General features: G+C 42.3%; 1 protein-coding gene across 1 annotated transcript in view; it reads right to left on the bottom strand.

Moving 5' to 3' along the window:
* The window catches only part of LOC126235547 (dehydrogenase/reductase SDR family member 11-like), a 95,342-nt gene extending 82,750 nt beyond the window's left edge, over window positions 1-12,592 (bottom strand). Inside the window, exon 1 of the mRNA XM_049944264.1 lies at window positions 12,455-12,592. Coding sequence (XP_049800221.1) covers window positions 12,455-12,592 — 138 coding nt within the window. The remainder of the gene's footprint in view (window positions 1-12,454) is intronic.
* Between the last annotated feature and the right edge of the window lie 9,138 nt (window positions 12,593-21,730).

The raw sequence follows: 21,730 nt of genomic DNA, 5'->3' as shown, positions 1-21,730 counted from the left end.
GTATCGTGCTTGCTTGTAATTCTCTTCAGCAGGCAACACTGGAAGCAGTAAATACTTGTTTCTTTCAACGAGTGCGCCAGTATATCTGTGTCCAGGGTCACCACTTCGAGCACCTTTGAGTGTTCTACTCCTGGGCAACGGTACACGAGAGTCAAAGTCAAGTTTGTGTCATGTTTTTACTTGGTTTTCATTTGTTTTCTGACAACTCCAGCAAGTGGACGAGTTTGTGATCCCGGGCTCAAAGTCGATGTTGAATTATACAGGGTGATTCAAAAAGAATACCACAACTTTAAAAATGTGTATTTAATGAAAGAAACATAATATAACCTTCTGTTATACATCATTACAAAGAGTATTTAAAAAGTTTTTTTTCACTCAAAAACAAGTTCAGAGATGTTCAATATGGTCCCCTCCAGACACTCGAGCAATGTCAACCCGATACTCCAACTCGTTCCACACTCTCTGTAGCATATCAGGCGTAACAGTTTGGATAGCTGCTGTTATTTCTCGTTTCAAATCATCAATGGTGGCTGGGAGAGGTGGCCGAAACACCATATCCTTAACATACCCCCATAAGAAAAAATCGCAGGGGGTAAGATCAGGGCTTCTTGGAGGCCAGTGATGAAGTGCTCTGTCACAGGCTGTCTGGCGGCCGATCCATCGCCTCGGGTAGTTGACGTTCAGGTAGTTACTGACAGATAAGTGCCAATGTGGTGGCGCTCCATCCTGATGAAATATGAATTTGCAGCTCTCTGCTAGCTCTGCGAGTCGATTTTCCTGGGCTGCGAACAAATGCTTGCTGGATGCGTGCTACATTTTCATCACTCGTTCTCGGCCGTCCAGAACTTTTCCCTTTGCACAAACACCCATTCTCTGTAAACTGTTTATACCAACGTTTAATACACCACCTATCAGGAGGTTTAACACCATACTTCGTTCGAAATGCACGCTGAACAACTGTCGTCGATTCACTTCTGCCGTACTCAATAACACAAAAAGCTTTCTGTTGAGCGGTCGCCATCTTAGCATCAACTGACGCTGACGCCTAGTCAACAGCGCCTCAAGCGAACAAATGTACAACTAAATGAAACTTTATAGCTCCCTTAATTCGCCGACAGATAGTGCTTAGCTCTGCCTTTTGTCGTTGCAGAGTTTTAAATTCCTAGTTGTGGTATTCTTTTTGAATCACCCTGTATAATTAATAACGTTCTGTTTAAGTGAATCGTACATTGTGATACATTTCTGAATAGGTCTTTAAGAGAGGAAATGTATTACCGAATAAAAAATACAGGGTGCCATTTAAAAAACTCATACCGCTGTACATATCTTTGTAAAATACAAAGCGACAACGAAGACAATCATGCTAATTGACGTCTCCCTGACGGCTAAACAATATTAGCTTGACACATTGGGTAATTTGCATCTGAACCAACAGTTATTTAGGGTGGTCAAGATAGATGGGACACCATGTATATAAACAAATAAAACTGGGTTGACAATCCTTTACATGTTTTTTTTTTTTTTTTTTTTTTTTTTTTTTTTTTTTTTTTAGGGTATGAGCTGGCTGCTATGGGAAAAGGGTCCACCTATAGGGAAAATAATGTGAACGGTGGTAGTAATGGGATGGTTGTGTTTGGCGGTCAACGACGCAGGTAAGGCACATGTCGCGCTGGACTGTGTGTGTTTAGTACAGACTAGGCATTAGGGCAGGTTGTTTACGAATAGTGGACATTTCATATTTGCATTCAGGGGCCGAGGTCGACTTGTAATGAAGGACCTAACAGAGTTCCAAGAAGCGCAGATAGTGGCGCCCCGATTAGCTGGAGCATAAGTAACCAACTTATTGACTGTTTCAAGAGCAACTGTTTTAACAGTCATGATAGCCTACACAAAACATGGAAAGACATCACCGTGTAAACATAATATTGGGCGCAAATCAAAACTAAATGATAGAGATAGTCGTACGCTAAGACGAATTGTATCAAAACAACACAAAACTACGGCGGCTAAAGTGACTGAAGAGCTCAATAGCCATCTTCGAGACCCAGTGTCTGTTGACACTGTCCGTCTAGAACTCAATAAAGCGAATATTCATGGACGAGCTGCTGTACCAAAACCATTAGTGACGACAACCAACGCAAAGAAGCGTAAAGCGTGGTGTCAGAAGCATAAATCCTGAACGTCTGATCAATGGAAACACGTCATTTGGTCCGACGAGTCAACGTTTTCGTTATTTCCGTCATAGAGCCGGGTTTATGTCTGGAGAACGCCAAAAGAAGCCCACAATCCTGATTGCTTGATTCCAACGGTTAAACATGGAGGTGGAAGTGTGATGGTGTGTGCAGCCATGTCATGGTATTCTGCTGGTCCCATCATTACTTTCAGGGGCTGTGTTACAGCCAACGATTATGTGAACATTTTAGGTGATCCGGTGCACCCCATGATTCAAATATTGCTCCAATGATGCCATACTTCAGGACTATAATGCACACATTCACACAGCCAGGGCAGTACAATTTTGGTATGAGGAGCACGCAACCGAACTGCAGCGTATTCCCTGGCCAGTACAGTCCCCGGACCTAAACATTATCGAATCCTTGTGGCCAGCATTGGAGCGTAGACTCCGGAGCAGATTTCCACCTCCCTCGTCACTACAGGAGTTAGAAGCGGTTCTGCTCGAAGCGTGGAATAACATTCCACTTTAGACTATACAATCATTATATGCCAGTATTCCAAAACGAAACGCAGTAGGCGGCCGGGGTGGCCGAGCGGTTCTAGGCACTACAGTCTGGAACCGCGCGACCGCTACGGTCGCAGGTTCGAATCCTGCCTTGGGCATGGATGTGTGTGATGTCCTTAGGTTGGTTAGGTTTAAGTAGTTCTAAGTTCTAGGGGACTGATGACCTTACAAGTTAAGTCCCGTAGTGCTCAGAGCCATTTGAACCAAGAAACGCAGCTGTATGACGGGCGATCGAACCCCCTTATTAATAAACCATTCCCAAGGTAGTACAGGTGTTCACAATATTTCCCCTATCCTCTGTACTTAGCTGAGTAGTAACGTGCTTGCTTACCATACCTGGGTCCGATTCCCGGCGGGGTTGATTTTCTCCGCCCGTTGACTGGGTGTTGTGTTGTCCACATCATCATCGACTCGCAAGTCGCCCAATGTGACGTCACCTGGAATAAGACTTGCACCCAGCGGCCGAACTTCCCCGTACGGGGCTTGACGGCCAACAATGCCTCACGATCATTTTATTTCTGGGAAACGGAGGTGAGGCTCGTCGCAGCAGCCAGTGTGGTACAAGCCGATCGCAAGCTTCCGCTCCCAGCATGCTCCGATCAGGCCACAGGAGACAAGTAAATGTATGCGTCCCGTAAGGCAACCCTTTTCGTGGCATAAACGGCCACAGGTGAACAGTAGCCGCAAGACACTGAGAGCTCTGATTGCGGGAAGGCGCGATTTGTCAAACAGCAAGTAGTTTTACTCAGACGAAAGGTGTACGAAAACGCGATGTTCCTAGAGCCTCCTTCGTTACTGGCACATTTGCGCGGCCAAGCACTGTTCTTCTGGTGACATGCCTGAAACGTTTGCTGCCCAGAGATTTTTATGCAGTTTTATTGGCACAAAATAGAGTTTTACGTCATTGTTATACCTCATTCATTTAATAATTAATTTCACGATTGAAACTGTTTTCTCCAATCGACAGGGTGACAATTATTGAACCACATAAAAAAACGTAAATTAGTTACGAAGTACGACGTGCAGACGCTTTATTCAACATCTAAAAGTTACTACACATATTCGGATTAGGTTATGAGATGTTCGATAAGCTTTCCATCGTCGGCGATGATCTGGTGTAGACGAATTGCGAAACTCCGCATGACCTGCTGCAGCATCGCAACATCGATGCTGTCGATGAAATCCTGAATGGCTGTTTTCAGCTCAGCAATGGTTTTTGGGTTATTGCTGTACACCTTATCTTTAGAACAGCCCCACAAAAAGGATTTGAATGTGTTGAGATACGGAGAATATGGCGGCCAATCGAGGCACATGTCAGTGACCTCTGGGTACCCCAGAGCCACGACACGGATCCCAAAGTGCTCCTCCAGGACATCAACACTGTTCTGCTTCGCTGGGGTCAAGATCCGTCTCGCATGAACCATTTATTGGCGAAATCAGGGTTACTATGGGTAATGAGAATGAAATCATTTTCCAAAACCTTCAGGTACGGTTTGGTAGTCACCGTGACATCAAGGACTATGGCACCGATTATTCCGTGACTGGATATTGCACACCACACAGCCACCCGTTGAGGGTGAAGAGACTTCTCGATCGCGAAATCCATTTTCTCAGTCTCCCAAATGCGTCAATTTCGCTTACTGACGCATCCATCCAAGTGAAAGCGAGATTCGTCACCAAACAAAACCATATTCACATAAAAGCCCTGTTCATCAATTCTGTGGGCAGCAGTGTTGGCGGAACACAACCGCTGTTCCATGGCACTGGGGCTTAATGGCTGATGGGTTTGAATTTTGCATGGGAAGAGTTGCCGGTCGTCAGCAACAGTTTGTCGCAGTGTCTCCCAGTTAATTCCTCCCTGTTGTGCAGCTCGTCCGATCGATTTCCTGGGGTTGGTTTGAAACACAGAGCGCGTCTTCTCGAAGTTTTCAGGCGTTTTAGTCTTTTTTGGACGACTGACATTGCCAGCACTGTAACACGAACACTGCACGTTCTATCAAACTTGCGAATCAAATTGTTGATTTTTAGTACACTTGGACCGGTTGCTAGCTTGAAGACAAGACGGTTGCAAACTTCACAAACGCTATGCGCTCAGGCGCGCTGTACCGTGACATTATCACGTGCAAATGGCCGAGAACAATTAGGCGCATGCGCATGCACTTATTAATTCCCATCTTGCCCCACGTCCAGTCGTGCAGTGTGAATGTTCTAATGCAAACTGTTCAGAAGTTATGACGATTTCATTTCATATAGGTCAGTAATTGTCAGCCTGTGTTAAAGCACATGCGCGTAATAACTACACTCCTGGAAATTGAAATAAGAACACCGTGAATTCATTGTCCCAGGAAGGGGAAACTTTATTGACACATTCCTGGGGTCAGATACATCACATGATCACACTGACAGAACCACAGGCACATAGACACAGGCAACAGAGCATGCACAATGTCGGCACTAGTACAGTGTATATCCACCTTTCGCAGCAATGCAGGCTGCTATTCTCCCATGGAGACGATCGTAGAGATGCTGGATGTAGTCCTGTGGAACGGCTTGCCATGCCATTTCCACCTGGCGCCTCAGTTGGACCAGCGTTCGTGCTGGACGTGCAGACCGCGTGAGACGACGCTTCATCCAGTCCCAAACATGCTCAATGGGGGACAGATCCGGAGATCTTGCTGGCCAGGGTAGTTGACTTACACCTTCTAGAGCACGTTGGGTGGCACGGGATACATGCGGACGTTCATTGTCCTGTTGGAACAGCAAGTTCCCTGGCCGGTCTAGGAATGGTAGAACGATGGGTTCGATGACGGTTTGGATGTACCGTGCACTATTCAGTGTCCCTTCGACGATCACCAGTGGTGTACGGCCAGTGTAGGAGATCGCTCCCCACACCATGATGCCGGGTGTTGGCCCTGTGTGCCTCGGTCGTATGCAGTCCTGATTGTGGCGCTCACCTGCACGGCGCCAAACACGCATACGACCATCATTGGTACCAAGGCAGAAGCGACTCTCATCGCTGAAGACGACACGTCTCCATTCGTCCCTCCATTCACGCCTGTCGCGACACCACTGGAGGCGGGCTGCACGATGTTGGGGCGTGAGCGGAAGACGGCCTAACGGTGTGCGGGACCGTAGCCCAGCTTCATGGAGACGGTTGCGAATGGTCCTCGCCGATACCCCAGGAGCAACAGTGTCCCTAATTTGCTGGGAAGTGGCGGTGCGGTCCCCTACGGTACTGCGTAGGATCCTACGGTCTTTGCGTGCATCCGTGCGTCGCTGCGGTCCGGTCCCAGGTCGACGGGCACGTGCACCTTCCGCCGACCACTGGCGACAACATCGATGTACTGTGGAGACCTCACGCCCCACGTGTTGAGCAATTCGGCGGTACGTCCACCCGGCCTCCCGCATGCCCTCTATACGCCCTCGCTCAAAGTCCGTCAACTGCACATACGGTTCACGTCCACGCTGTCGCGGCATGCTACCAGTGTTAAAGACTGCGATGGAGCTCCGTATGCCACGGCAAACTGGCTGACACTGACGGCGGCGGTGCACAAATGCTGCGCAGCTAGCGCCATTCGACGGCCAACACCGCGGTTCCTGGTGTGTCCGCTGTGCCGTGCGTGTGATCATTGCTTGTACAGCCCTCTCGCAGTGTCCGGAGCAAGTATGGTGGGTCTGACACACCGGTGTCAATGTGTTCTTTTTTCCATTTCCAGGAGTGTAGTAACACTTCTATGCTTGTCAGCTTCTTCTTACTTGCCTGTTCCCTTCGGATTTGTTATACGAGTTTCGGCACCGAAGGTGGTAGTTGGTGGCGGAATGCCCTTTCTGAAGCCACTACGCTCCCGCTACAGAATTTTTGCAGTTTGCGTAGCGTGTATCTCAGGCAGGAGAACCAGCTCAACATTTACCGGGTTGGATGTAGCAAACCTCTCAGAAACCACATGCAGGCTGGCCGGCTCACCAGCCCTCGTCGTCTATCCGGGGCAGGCTCGACTTCCCGACTCCCCGAAGCGGCGCGTTAACGCGCTCGATTATCTGTGCAGGTCGGTACTGTTAAGTTCGAGACTCATGTTGAAGACTAGAGCATACCCTGTAGTATTAGCAATATATTCACAGTTATTTGTAGATAGATCAGAAGCACATTGCAAATGCATCTAAACATTGCTTCTGTGATTTATGCTTTTCAAGCTAGAGAACATCTTACATGTTAAATTAAAATTTCAAATTCGGAAAATCAACACTAGGCGATTTCCTCAACTGCATTTTATATATTAAAAGCTTCAGTTTATGTATGTGTGACTATACGAAGGGAACACGAATTTCTGAGAACGGTTCAAACACGTACTCTCTTCAGAACTGCATGGAAATAAGCTGTCAGCTTACTTGTGAAAAGACTCGAGATTTTTTCAGACTCAAAAGTACAAAGAAGGATGTAATGTATAGGTAAACAGCGTCTCAAAAGAATTAGCGCTATCTTTAGTGCACCCCCGGGGCAGTCTAATCCTCACTAACCTTAACTAGTCTCGCTTAGTGGAGCACCGGGTTTCGGATCTCCATCCAGCCTTCCAGATTTTGTTTTTCCATGGTTTCATTGAAAGTATTAAAAGAAAAGAACATTGCCGATTTCTTTCCCAAATACTACGCTATACGAGCTCGCACTCCTTTCCTAATGACGTCGTACACGACAGTACGTTAAACAGTAATCTTCCTTACTTTTTCTCGTATTTCGTATACAGATTAGTGCTAGCATAGTAAACACTGTAAATGGTAACCAAAGGTCAGCCAGTATTATTTCAGTTATTGTTCACTGACTTTAACTGGTTCTGGCACTGTGCCACTTCGGTAATGTGGGTCCGTTTTTTTTTTTTTTTTTGTGTAGTCAAATCCCACACTAAACCACATAAAGGCACATTACAATTTGTAGTATGCATCTGAGCAACAAGCTATTAAAGTTTAAATATGTTTTGGTATGACTGAGCGAGGTGAGAATTTATTTATTTATTTATTTATTTTTGGTAGGGGACAGAGGCGGGGCTGTACCAAATGCTCTAAAGGTATAGAGTAACTTATTACTTAGCGCAGACGCTTTCAATGTATAGGTGTTCCAAATAACCCTCGTTTAAGAGTATCTTTTCCACCTGAAATCCTATATAGAACAGAAATAACTCTTCAAAGAACTTGGGGACCTGCACCATCACTTAAAATACAATGGACTCACAGTAGCAGTCTGTGACAAGGTATCAGCATCACATCATTCACTACAGATACATCAATAAGCATTTCCTGCCAATCTTAGATAGAAATTCGTAGAATGATTAATACTTTTCGTACTTCGTTATTCTGTTCCTACTTTTCAAGTACATTCGTATGAAAATTCATGCCGGCTGGGATTGGAATTGAATGGTTGTGTGCGATACCTTTGCGACTTTTGATGTTTGGACCCTGTGACTCCTTACTACGAACAATTTATGCATTGGGACGGGAAAAGTAGTAGCTGGCAAGAAGAAAACTTCTCAGCCGAAAAACAAATTTATGGATTCGTTTTTACTAACATTATTAGACATACTGCTTGAAATGGAAGACGTACACTGATGCATTGTATTACATATGACATCTGAAAAGCTGGCCGCTGTGGCCGAGCGTTTCTAGGCGCTTCAGTCCCGAACCGCGCTGCTGCTATGGTCGCAGGTTCAAATCCTGCCTCGGGCATGGATGTGTCTGATGTCCTTAGGTTAGTCAGGTTTAAGTAGTTCTAAGTCTAGGGGGTGATGACCTCAAATGTTAAGTCCCATAGTGCTTAGAGCCATTTAAACCATTTTGACATCTGAAAAATTTGGTATATTTTTGTCTATGAAATCCCACTTTCTGTAAATGAGATACACAAAATCACTCCTTATCCAAAATGAGAATTGCTGTTACTTCTCGTTTATGCACAAATTTTGCAGTTAAGATGCATGGTGCTTGTCATCAAGGAAGTTCCCCATAGACATTAAGTTTTTTTTTTTTTTTTTTTTTTTTTTTTGTTACATCGGTGATAACTGGTCATCTTTGAACGTGTTGCAAGCACTGCAGACTACTGATTGACCTGAATTACTGTCCTTTTTTAAAAAAATCTACGTTGTGTGCACATTTCAGTGTCATTCACTGACTGTCTTGTTTTTATTATGGAAAAATTAATACAGCTGACGCAACAGATTTTAAATGAGCTGTGTCCAAAGCTTTGTCACAGTCTGCAGAAAAATTAATGAAGTCGTCATCCTTCGTCATTATTGCATTATTACCTTACATCTTTAGCACTTCGAATTATTTCCGCTACCTCTTCTGGAATCATGGTCTTGCATTTCTTCTTCTTTTCTCAGTGCTGCAAAATTCCCTGTCACAAGACATATAGGAATTTCCTGAAACTATGAATTTCAAATCCACAGAAGCAAAATAGTTCGTTCGATAAGTTAAATTAGGACCATTAAAATCACAGGCTTCTTATTTCGCCTTGTACAGTTGTTGGTCCATATTTGTAAATGTCGTTGGATGGTGCTGAAAGACGACAGCTCTTTCAGAATACAGGATTCGACCTCATTTCCACCATGACCAACAATTCCCTCGCTCCACAAGCATAAAAAACTTCGTGGCAGATTAAAACTGTGTGCCGGACCGAGACTCGAACTCGGGACCTTTCCCTTTCGTGGGCAAGTTCTCTACCAACTGAGCTACCCAAGCACGACTCACGCCCCGTCATCACAGCTTTTAATCCCACCAGTACCTCGTCTCCTACCTTCCAAACTTCACAGAAGCTCTCCTCCTCGCAGGAGAGCTTCTGCGATTGCTGCAACTGTTGTACGGGCAGTGTGGGGCCTTGCATTGTCATGTTGCAAAAGGACACCTGCTGAAAGCAATCCATGTCGCTTTGATTTGATTGCAGGCCGTAGATGATTTTTTAGGAGATCTGTGTATGATGCACTGCCCCTCTAGGCATGTAATGCTCCAAAATGACGCCTTTTTCGTCCCAAAAGAGAGTCAGCTTAACCTTCCCTGCTGATGGTTCTATTCGAAATTTGTTTGGTTTTGGTGATGAGGAATGGCGCCCTTCCTTGCTCGCTCTCTTCGTTTCCAGTTGGTGGAAGTGAACCCAGGTTTCATCCCCAGTAACGATTCTTGCAAGGAAGCCATCACCTTCTCGTTCAAAGCGCCGAAGAAGTTCATGACAAGCATCAACACGTTTCTGTCATTTCAGGAGTCAGCTGCCTTGGCACTCATCTTGCAGTCACTTTGTGAAACTGGAGCACATCATGCACAATGTGGTATGCTGACTCACGACTAATCTGTAAACATGCTGCAATGTCATTCAGTGTCACTCGGCGGTTTTCCTTCACTATGGCTTCAACTGCTGCAATGTTCTGTGGAGTCACAACTCGTGCATGACTGGACGAGGAGCATCTTCCACTGAAGTCACACTATTTGCGAACTTCTTTCTCCATTCGTAGACTTGCTGCTGTGACAAACATGCATCACCGTACTGAACCTTCATTCGTCGATGAATTTCAATAGGTTTCACACCTTCACTACGCAATAATCGAATAACAGAACGCTGTTCTTCCCTGGTGCAAGTCGCAAGTGGGGCGATTATCTTTATTCTGATACTGCGACGATATGTGTGCATCTGCACTATGCTGCCACCTACAGTCCATTCTGCACGCTGTTTGTAACAGGCTAACCAACTTACAGGATAACGGTGCGAAATTTCGATTTGTTATTACAAATTTAAGGTTTTTATTTGACTCACCATCGTAGGTTAGCACCTTCTTTCAGTTATAATTGTTGTCATATTTATTTCTCATATGTACATAATTCACCCACAAATATACATAAGAACTGAGAAGGTTTCTGTAATATTTATAGTTGTATGTTGTTCTTTGTGCGATGTAAGAGCGGGACTGGAGGCCATTTTCTGGTCAGGCCAATTCTGAAACATGACCGTCTTATAAACACTTTGCAGATCGCCTGCCAGAAGTACAGCGAGCAGTGAGTGCAGACTACAGGGCATGTTGTGTACAATACAGTTTCCAGAGAAGGCTGCTCCATGACAGGTAAACACGTAAACACACTGTCTGCCCTCTGTCGCTGTGCATCTGTTTCTATGATCGTCATCTTCCACAATTTGCCGTTAAAGTTATGGCTCTGAGCACTATGGGACTTAACATCTGAGGTCATCAGTCCCCTAGAACTTAGAACTACTTAAACCTAACTAACCTAAGGACATCACACACATCCATGCCCGAGGCAGGATTCGAACCTGCGACCGTAGCAGTCGCGCGGTTCCGGACTGCGCGCCTAGAACCGCTAGACCACCGCGGCCGGCCGTTAAAGTTATGAAGGGTAACTAAGACTTCCTAAATCATGATGTCGGCGCAACTCAGTGATAATTTCTTATGAAAACTTTTGGCTGTGTGAGTTGCATATAGAATATAAATGTAGCTTTTATCCGAAATATTTGTTTTGTTGTGCAGGTAACTTACTCATGTTCTTTTGAACGTAACTAGTTATAACATAATACATGTGTATCAATACAGTTTTGATGTTTTCTGACTAATGTTAAAACGAACCAGCCGCCGAGTTCATGATGATCAAGATTATTTCATTGTACTGTGGTACAGACGATGCTGTTCAAATGTGTGTGGGATTTTTGTACACACTATTCGTGAATTTCTTAACAATATGCATTCCATTATTGGAAAGAACTTCTCTTACAGCTTCGAACAGATAAACACAACGCCATTTCTCCTCTCTGCGACAATTTTGATAGTTTTTACTATGTCCAAGGAAAAGTAGGGTTAGCTGCCGCTATTTTTAGGCTTTGTATTGCACTTTATTGTATTACAAAGTCTCTATTCTAAATAATTATGTGACGTGGCTTAATAGTCAAAGAATAAATGTCCCTAAATACATCGATTTGGAGCTATGGCACGCAGGACATTAGTGATTTGTTACAGTTTTTTCCAGAAATGAAAAAGGGAAAAATTTTGTCCAAAAAGTATTTCCATCTTTTAAACCTACGTTCATTCTTGGGAACGCTTAAATGTCAATCGGACGTAATCATTCTCTTCATAAAATGTAGAAGAAATACAGTTCCTATTGTACAATCTTAAAATAACCACAGTAGTTTGGAGATCTGTATAATTTAGAGGAAATGACTCTCTTATGTAAACGTTAGTGGGGTGAGTTCCAGCACGCTGCCACACTATCCAGTTTATCTGGCACTTCAGTAGTAAGTATAAGACCATGCAGTATCATAAATTAGTCTTGCGAAGGTAATCTTAATTACGCGTTGTCTCGCTACATTTTCAACATATAAAGCGCCTTTCACTAGCGTGATAGCCGTGATTATACCTTTGTGGTACATATAATTATTCACTATTCCTGTTATTAATAATAATATGTATGTAAAACAGGGAAAAAAACTAGTAATAGTAAGTTTTCGGTCTTACTGAAGAGTGTAAACAAACAGCGTTTCACGAAAGTCACGTAGCACTGTTCGTCCAATCCTTTTACGAGATATGTAAATACTGCAGCTAATATTGCTGCTACAGAACTTTGGATTTTCTTATACCTACTATGAATTAGCCGTGGCCTCAGCGTAGTGTCTTGAGCATTTAAACGCTACCTTGACAACAGATGAATTATCCCAAATCCGCTGCAGTTCTGGAGAGTCCTTACCTTAACTTTTTCGACCCTCCTGGCCATTCCCACGACGGTGAGTCCATGCTTCAGCAGCGCCTGCACTATGGCAGCACCGATGCCTGCGCTGGCGCCAGTAACCAGTGCAACGCGTCCCTTGTATTTCTCGATGCCCATCGCTGCGTGAACTGACCACCTGGCACAACTGAGTTACTAGCTAGACTAGTCCGCGGAGGCTGCAAACATTTCCGCTGGTACCGGCGGTTTATGTTTGTAACGCTAAGCGTATTGCGTCATGCCTCAAGCGCACTAGTTCGCTTATCTCTGAAACACCGAGTAGCCGGCAAAACGACTATGCACTAGTAAACGCTTACGCAGATTTTGCGCTGCAATTATGCCTGAGGCGTTGAACAATAGATTTAGTCAGATCCTAATAATTATTTCAACTGACACATCACCAGCTTACTTTGGTGGTAAAAAGACGTATAAATGTTTTGATGGGTAACAGAATATACGAATCGCGTTTATAGCTTTTCATCTCAACATACTCCATTGCTTATTATTAGAGAACGGATTAGATGAATTTGCATTTTGTATATTTGGCTCCTTTTCACCGGTTATTTGCAAAATTTAACTAAAAACTAGTGACGATGCATATTTTCGCACTATGTTTACAATATTTTAAAGATTTAGACGGGAGGTCTGTAGCTCGATTTAGTTTGGGTGTCTCACAGATTGACCGCGACCTAGAACTGCGTGCAATCTCTAACCGAGAGGCCACTGCCTAGTGAAATCATCATAGAAGAGGAACAGGAGGATAGAGTCAATGCTCTTGCGCTCGCGCCCCCTGTCAATTCCCGCCGCTGTCGTACCGTACCGGCAACAATTAAATTAAACTACACAAGCTTTTAGTCGCACATCTATTGTTTCAGTTTAGCTTTCTACTTGCTTGTACACAGTTGTACGAGTTTACGACGTGTAGTGTGTAACGTGTTCTGCGCCATGCCGCCCGGTAAAAGAAACGTCGTTTCGTGGATACCTGACCATCCGGAACATTTACATATGATAGAATTGTTTTATATTGTCGTGTTTGCGAGAAAAACGTTTCGCGCAAAAAAAGTTTAAAATAGTCAGCATTTCAAGAGAAGTCTTCATATCGTAGCAAAGCAGAAGGAAGGACCACGACAACAAATTCTGACAACAGCAAGTTGTCAAAATGTAACCAAAAAAGTTGGTTTAACGTGGATGTATGTGAAGCATTCATTGCAATCAAACTTAACAAGCCCTCTCCTCAAAGACTTCCTGCGCAAATGTTGCTTAAATAAAAATATAGTAGATGAATCAACGTTGCGTAAAAATTACATACCGACAATTTACGTAAATATTCTGGAAGAAATGCGCAATGAACTCAAGGACAGCATTATCTGGATTTCAGTTGACGAAACTACAGATACTTGTGGCCGTTACATTGCAAATTTAATTGTTGGTGCTAAAAGAAGAGCCTTCTTCATCCTATTTAGCCTGCAAAGAACTTGAAAAAGTAAATCATTCTACGATCGCCAGATTTTGAATTTCCAGAATCTTCCGCAGATGAAAGGTTGTTTGTGTTTATTTCAGATACTGCTCCCTATATGAAAAGCCCTCCGAGTATTTTATCCCAATTTCATTCATGTGACGTGCTTTGCTCATGGAGTACATCTCCTTGCTGAAGAAGTACTTTCCACGTTTGTGAATGTGAATAAACTGATTTCACCCACAAAGAAAGTGTTTCTAAGGACTCCTGCTCGCATCAAGACCTACAAAGGAAAATTATCAAATGTGCCTTTATCTCCCGAACAAGTGATAACTGGTTGGGGTACGTAGGCCGAAGCTGTATTGTTTTACAATGAACATTTCGAGGCCCTTGGAGGGGTAGTAAACGACTTACATATTTCAGAAGCTTTGGCAGTTTGCCAGTGCAAGGAAGCTTTTAATGATTCCGATATTAAAAAAGAAATTGCTGTGATTAGCACTCGTTTTTCCCCATATACTTGCAAGTATTACAAAGCTTGAAACTCAAGGTTTGGCGCTGATTGAATCTATTCAGTTAACGAATAAAATTATTCTAGTGAACTCCTCCTTGCCGGAGGTATTCCCAAGAAAATTTAAAGCGAAGTCTGAAAACATTTTAAACAATAATCCAGGCTATGAATCCTTGTGCCAAATTTATAGCTTTATTAGTGGGACAGATGTACTTTTACCAGAAACCATTAGTGCCAACATAGCACCCAAATTCAAACACTACCCAGTTACCTCAGCTGATATAGAACGGTCCTTTTCCGCTTATAAAAATGTTCAAGTGATCGACGACACAATCTTACTACCAAACATTTGGAATAATACTTGGTCGTTTATGTTTACAAGAGTAGAAAAATGTAAAATTAACTGTAAGTGATGCTTTGGTCTAATAGTATCAATTAACAGTTAATGCTGTTCGAAAAATTTCATGATTGTATGTTGTTTTTGAAATAAAAAATTACGGAGTTTTTGAACGTGCCCCTCTGCGTGCGACGTATCTCGAAGTTGGTCCTGTACATATTGATTGTTTCGCTGCGAATTACTCGCATCGCATCCGCTTGTTACCGACTACAATAGCAAAATAGGAACTATTCTTGAAACACGGTACGCGTCCTCATTTTGTGAATTTTTAGAAAATAATCCTAGAAAGGCCCCCTTCCTAACCACTACCAGAAAGTGTAGTATGATATCAGCTTTCTAAATGTACCGATTTTTCGCGTGGCCAGCGCTCTTCCTCGTAATTGATATGCACAGGTTCCACTTTGACGTATAATGCACATAGTAACCACCATGTTCTTTTCTTCTTCTTCACGGATGTATCACTTACGACCATGCGTAATCAACATTTGTTGGCCTTCCTTTTCGCCCAGTAGTCCTTCATACGCAACTAATGGGCTAGTTTTCGTTGATCAAACAACGTATGTCAGTTACTTTTTCTCTCTTCTTCCTCAAAACCGCGTGCGTTTGTGATTTTTCTGATTTCATTTCTGTCATGTAGAGTTGGAGACCCTAATTGGCTCAGGTCTTTTTCCGTCTGTTTGTACCATTTCGGTCTTGTAGTTTTGTTCTTTAAAATGTACGGATTTTGTGCATTAACCTGTTTGAGTCCATTCTTTCTAAATGCCCCATGAATTGGATTCCTCTCAGGCGCATTCTGTCCGTTATTTTGGAAATATTTTTATATATTTCTGCATTGAGTTTTGGATAATGCACGCCATCTTTACTTCTTGCTCCTAAGATTTTCCTCACTATGTTCTTTTATTATTTGATTCTGCATATTTAGATACTTTTCATGCTTTTTTGAGAATTTTTCATGCTTATTTACATGCATATTTGTAGGTTTTTATGATGCATATAATCCGGTCTCTACGTATTAGTAACATTTACTGTTCTGATGATTCAATAGTTCCTATATTCCTACACCCGATTCAGTAAAGAACACATGTGAGATTTCATTCAAGTGAGGTTTAGGTAAGGATTTATCTGAACTGAGAAATTAATTTTAATTTAACAACCTGTAATATTCATCTTGGAAGAGGTTAACAATGTTTGATAGAAAACGACCTGTTGCCGTAATCCATACACAGCCACAGGAGTTGTCATTTTTGTCCTTGTTGTTCCTGCGTTTGATTAAAATAATATTTTAGGTAATATATTACCCCAGGGGTCACAAGTCGCCAAACTCTTCATCTCAGAGGAGCACTTACATCTAAAGTCTTCAGTTATTTGTTAGATATATTCATATTTCTGCCCTATTCTAAAGTTATTACGCTCTACTGCTGGAAGTTATTCCCTGATTTCTTAATATATGTCCTATCGTCCTTTTTCTAACCGACTTATCCCTTTCCTCGCTTATTTTGCGTAGAGCTTCCACGTTTTCTACCTTTTCGATCCTCCAAATTTTCAACTTTCCACATCTCAAACGCTTCAGTTCTTTTGTTTCCCAGTATACTATCACCCTGTTTTAATCTCGTTCCTGAACATTTCTATTATTTCCATCATTGCTTCTTCGGGGTTTAGATTGAACACAACAGGTGAAAAACTACATCCCTGTCCTATGTCTTTTCTAATTGGGGCACTTCGTTCTTGGTGTTCCATTCTTGTTGTTTCCTTTTGGTTCTTTTAATCTATTATATACAGTAGAGTCCCGTTAACCCGAACTTCGGACCGAACCTTGTTCAGTTACCGATTTGTTCGGATTACCTGGAATTACACTGACCAGTTTCTAGAATGAAGTATACCAAGCAGATGAGTAGGTACACCATGGTAACAAATGGGAATAAGTGTAGGAACAATGGTTCACTCTCACTTCCTGCCCTTTTTGTTATGCATTGTTGAGACCTTTGTAGTGCCTGCGGTCAATCCACTGCCAGTTGGCTGACAAAGCGCTTGCTTATGTAAGTTATCGATCGCTGGCACGCTTAACAGTTGTATTGTATTCGTTCAGGTGTAGTGGCGTACGTATTTTCGTCATGACTAAACGAAAACATACAACGTTAACTCTCAAAGAAAAACTGAATGCTTTGAAGCGGACAATGGTGAGAATGTATCTATACTGGCAACGGAACTGGGTATTGGTAAAACAATCATTTGTGATTGGAAGTAGAGCCGAGTGAAGCTTGAACAGTCCTGTGAAACGTCTTCGGAAAGAACACTCGAAATTCGGCAAACTTTGAAACAGTCCCAGTACGATAAAGTGGGTGAAGCTCTTTTCCTTTGGTTTACGCAGGAAGGAGAAAGGGGAGCACTGGTTCAGGAGAAAGCTGTTTACCTGAACAAGTTAATGAATGGTGATGAGTCTTTTAGTGCCAGTACAGGTTGGTTGGACAGATTCAAAAAACGTCATGGAATCCGTCAGCTAACAATTACTGGAGAGAAGCTTTCTTCTGACCGTGATGCAGTGAATGAATACTTGGGTGAGTTTGAAAAAATGATAAGGGAGGGAAAGTATTCTCCCTAACAAATTTATAACACTGACGGGACTGGCCATAATTTTAGGGCATTGCCAACAAAAAGCCTGGCATCAAAAGCAGAAGACCATGCTCCTGGTTTTAAAATGTGCGAAGATCGTGTGATTTTATTAGCAAGCAGCAACGCTGCTGGTGATGAGAAGCTGCCTTTAACGCCGATCGACAAGTCCGCTGCACCCAGAGCTTTTAAAAACTGCAACACGAAGTCCCTGTCCGTATATTTTCGCAACCAGAAAAAAGCATGGATGGATGGCAAGCTGTTCAAAGAATGGTTTCATGACCAGTTTGTTCCCTCTGTTCGACGGTTTTCTCAAGATGATCATTTGTCTCCCAATGCAATACTTTTGGTTGATAACGCGCCATCTCACCCCAGCACTAAGGAATTATGCGATTGAGATATTGTGGCGAAGTTTTTTGCCGCCGAATGTTACACCACTTCCACAGCCGATGGACCAGGGCGTACTGCAAACATTAAAACTGATTTACAGAAAAGAATTTTAAGAATGCTGATCCAAGATGATGGCATTCCTTTAGTGGACAAAATAAAAGAGACCAATGTGAAGGATGTTGTTTATTGGGCCACTGAGGCATGGCAGAATCTTTCAGAAAATCGTGGAGAAAACTGTGGAAATCTCTTGAATTTCAGGACAACCTAGTTGAAAAGGAAGAGGAGAATCTGCTACAAATGATACAAGCAATCCCTGGATGTTAAGAAGCTAGTGAAGGAGAAGTAGATGAGTGGATGACAGCGGATGGGGCATGCGTGAAGAACCTTACTGATGCTGATTTAGTTGCTGCTGTGAGTCAAGACTAAGAAGAAGTGGACTGCTGTGACGGAAGTGACAATGAGCCTGAAAGCGACAAAGGAGAGCTGGTACCACATAGTGGCGCAGCAGAAGCCCTTGACTTCGCGCTACGTTATTTGGAGCAACTGCCCACTGCTACACCTGCTAATTTTATGTTTATGAGACGATGGCGCAACTATGCGTCATATAACAGACTGTCTTCATTACGCCAAAAAACAATGACTGAGTTTTTGTCATCTAAAATGTAGGGATAACAGTTCCGCTGTATTTTAGTAAGTTTGACAGCTTTTCTTTCATTATTATGCATTGTTTATCCCTAATGTTTTTGCCATTTTTTCTAATACATGTTTACTGTACTGTGTAAATTAAGACAGTGTGTGTGTACAGACGTTTACCGCACAGTTTCCACACTTTTACTAACATTTTTCATGTTCGGATTAACCGAACGTTCGGATTACCGGGGTTCGGATTAGCGGAATTCTGTTGTAGGAATTCTGTTGTACTAACAATAAGTCTGTAAACCTCTCGTATGTGTCTATCTGTTTGAACACGTTTCTTCAATACTACTACACATTTCATACGGTTCTCGCAGATAATTTGAGCATAGCTTGGGCTACCGTATAGGCTTCATTCCATCAAAATCACATCACGTAATTAAGATATCGTGATTTGGGTTTTATCTAAAATAGTCGTATCTATCTGTTTCTCTTTTTGAACACGCTTATCTCCATAATCGACAAACGAATTTTCAAGGTGACTTGTCGCAGCATATTATTTTATCAAAATCGGATCACAAAGAAAAAACGATATTGAGATTAAAATTTTATTCAAACCAGTCATGTGCCTGAACACGTGAACCCTTTAATGGGGTTTACACAGATATTTTATGCTTAGCTCGGGGCACCCTAAGGGCTTTATTTAATCGAAATCGCATCACCAAATAACGGGTCTAGTTTAGCAGGGGATACAACCCGTCGGCTTTGAACAATGACGTCATTCCTTAGTCATAGATAGTAATGTCCTCACTTCGAGGCATAGATAATAAATGAGTTCTGCGTTCCGGATAAGCGCTATCATTGTACATTAAAATAATTATTCATAATGATATTGAGGTAATTTGGAGTATTAGTTTGTTATTGTAGAACAATTTTTAATATTATTTTCGTTTATAGAAATGGATTTGCCTGTTTGTGGGTATGTAATTTTCGTTACTGTCTGTCTAGACGAGCTTCGGTTATTCCTCGATATTTCCGTGTGGTATGCTCACTTTTCCATTTGCTTCTTTCACTGTATTTCACAATTTTGACATATTTCACAGTTTTATTCCACCAATATGTGTGTTTTCGTGTTGTGAAGTACGTAATAGAAATTTCTCAGCTGTCGATCTTCTTTCGTTTCCCAGCACTAGTATCAGTTCGACATTTCCGAATGTTTATTGCTATATTACAGGCGAAACCCCCGACACAATTAAATTTTATATCCCGTACTTCACTTCGCCTTTACACTGACGACACAACTATAATTTGTATCCCGTCCTTCACTTCGCCTTTACACTGACACTATATATGTCAATTCGAGAGCAAGATAAAAATGTTGCGTGTAGCTATATAGCTCAAGTAACGAATGGGATACTGTTAGCGTCGAAGTCAACACGAAAACTGTACCCCATAGTGAAGTACGGGATGCAAATTGTACATGTGTCGTCTTCTTGTCTCCGCCTTTCGTAGCGACACAGCTGAACCTAAGACAGCCATGCATAACACCCACCCACCTCCCCAGGAGTCGGAACTCCCGCACCCATTAGAAGATACATATGCTTCAGTAGCTGATAAGTGTTTTTTAGCTTTTTAAAAAAAAATCTCACGAGATAGAATAAACTGATCCTAAGATACAGATGCTGCAGTAGCTGATAAGTGTTTTTTGGCTTTAAAAAAAAAATCTCACGAGATAGAATAAACTGATCCTACTTTATTAAGCAATCAATAAAAAAACTAAACTAAAACGTAACAGCAAAAGCGAAAATGGTAAACTGAAAATAGAATATATTACGAAGACAATACCAAAGTGACCAGGACAAGGCAGAGTGACCCAGAGAATCCCAGAGTGACCCAGAGAGCATCCCAGAGCTACAACACTAAGAAGAATCGCTTCTCGGCTTTTGACAAGATCAATGTCTAGTTCCCTTTCAACAAGTGAAACACAAAGGTTAAATAAACAATCAAAACATATAAAATGAAACAGGTTGCAAATGTAACGTACGTGTATTTCCACCTATTCGTTACCAGTGTACATATATCGAGGTCAATGGAAGTCTGGTATACATATATTACATACGTAGGTCCTTCTGTCATCAATAATACTGATATGTACGTAAGAAAAGACTGTTAGTAATAGCGGAGACGAAAAAACAGCACATCTACAATTTGTATCCAGTGTTCCACTTAGGGTTTACTGAAGCGGAGGATACATCGCTCAGGTGAAGAACAGGACAGTAATGCTAGTGAAAACGAAGAAATCGCCTTACGACAAACTCGTATTCCGGACTGTACTTAAGCAACACACTTCGAATGAGCTTTTAATTTGTATCGGGTGTTTCATTTGCGGTTTAGTGAAGCAGGGGATACATAGTTCAAGTGAACAACAGGACAGCAATGCTAGTTGAAACTAAGAAATCGACTACGCTGAACTTGTATCCCGTACTGCACTTAAGCAATACAGTTCGAAAGACTTTCGAGATACAACTGACATACATGTAACGTGATGTATTCTTTGCTAGTAACATATTTCGAGGTACAGTTTTTCTCTCTGGCATTCCTTTGTTTCTGAACATTCTCCTCAGCTCTTTCATCTTTGTAATACATGCTCTCTGGCGAATACTGACGTCATTGGTCAAAGCCGACGGCTTGTATCCCCTGCTAAACTAGACCCCAAATAACTGGATATCATAATTGGAAGTTTTATCCGTATTACTGTCATAAAAGCGAAAGTAACTCTGCCTGTTGCTAGAACTCAGGAAGAACATGGGCTCCTTTCAAAAATATCTAGAAGAGGATACTGACTGATTTGAGGAATATTACACGAATCAGAGAAAAATATTTACTCTTTGAAGAAGCTGTTTACTCTTTGACTTTAGATCTTTATCATATCTGTGAAAATACTTTCATTGGGTGATACGAGCTAAGTGATCGATTGAAAGTAATGAATACACTGTTCACATTAAACATACATAGTTCCACACTATTAGTTGCATAATGTACACTAATATATATATATATATATATATATATATATATATATGTATGTATGTATAGTAACACGATACATAGATGCATGCTCCTGCCCATGCGTTGGGACAGCTTGGGATGGGAGAAAGCAACTTGCATGTCACTAGCTTTGAAGCGCGCGGTACACATCACGATCTACACTTACCCAAACCGGCAGACACGTTGAGGGCAGCTGATGTTATTGCACGTACGGTAACT

Source organism: Schistocerca nitens, chromosome 2 (assembly GCF_023898315.1).
Source record: "Schistocerca nitens isolate TAMUIC-IGC-003100 chromosome 2, iqSchNite1.1, whole genome shotgun sequence".
NCBI lineage: Eukaryota > Metazoa > Arthropoda > Insecta > Orthoptera > Acrididae > Schistocerca > Schistocerca nitens.
This window is presented reverse-complemented; position numbering and strand designations above follow the sequence as displayed.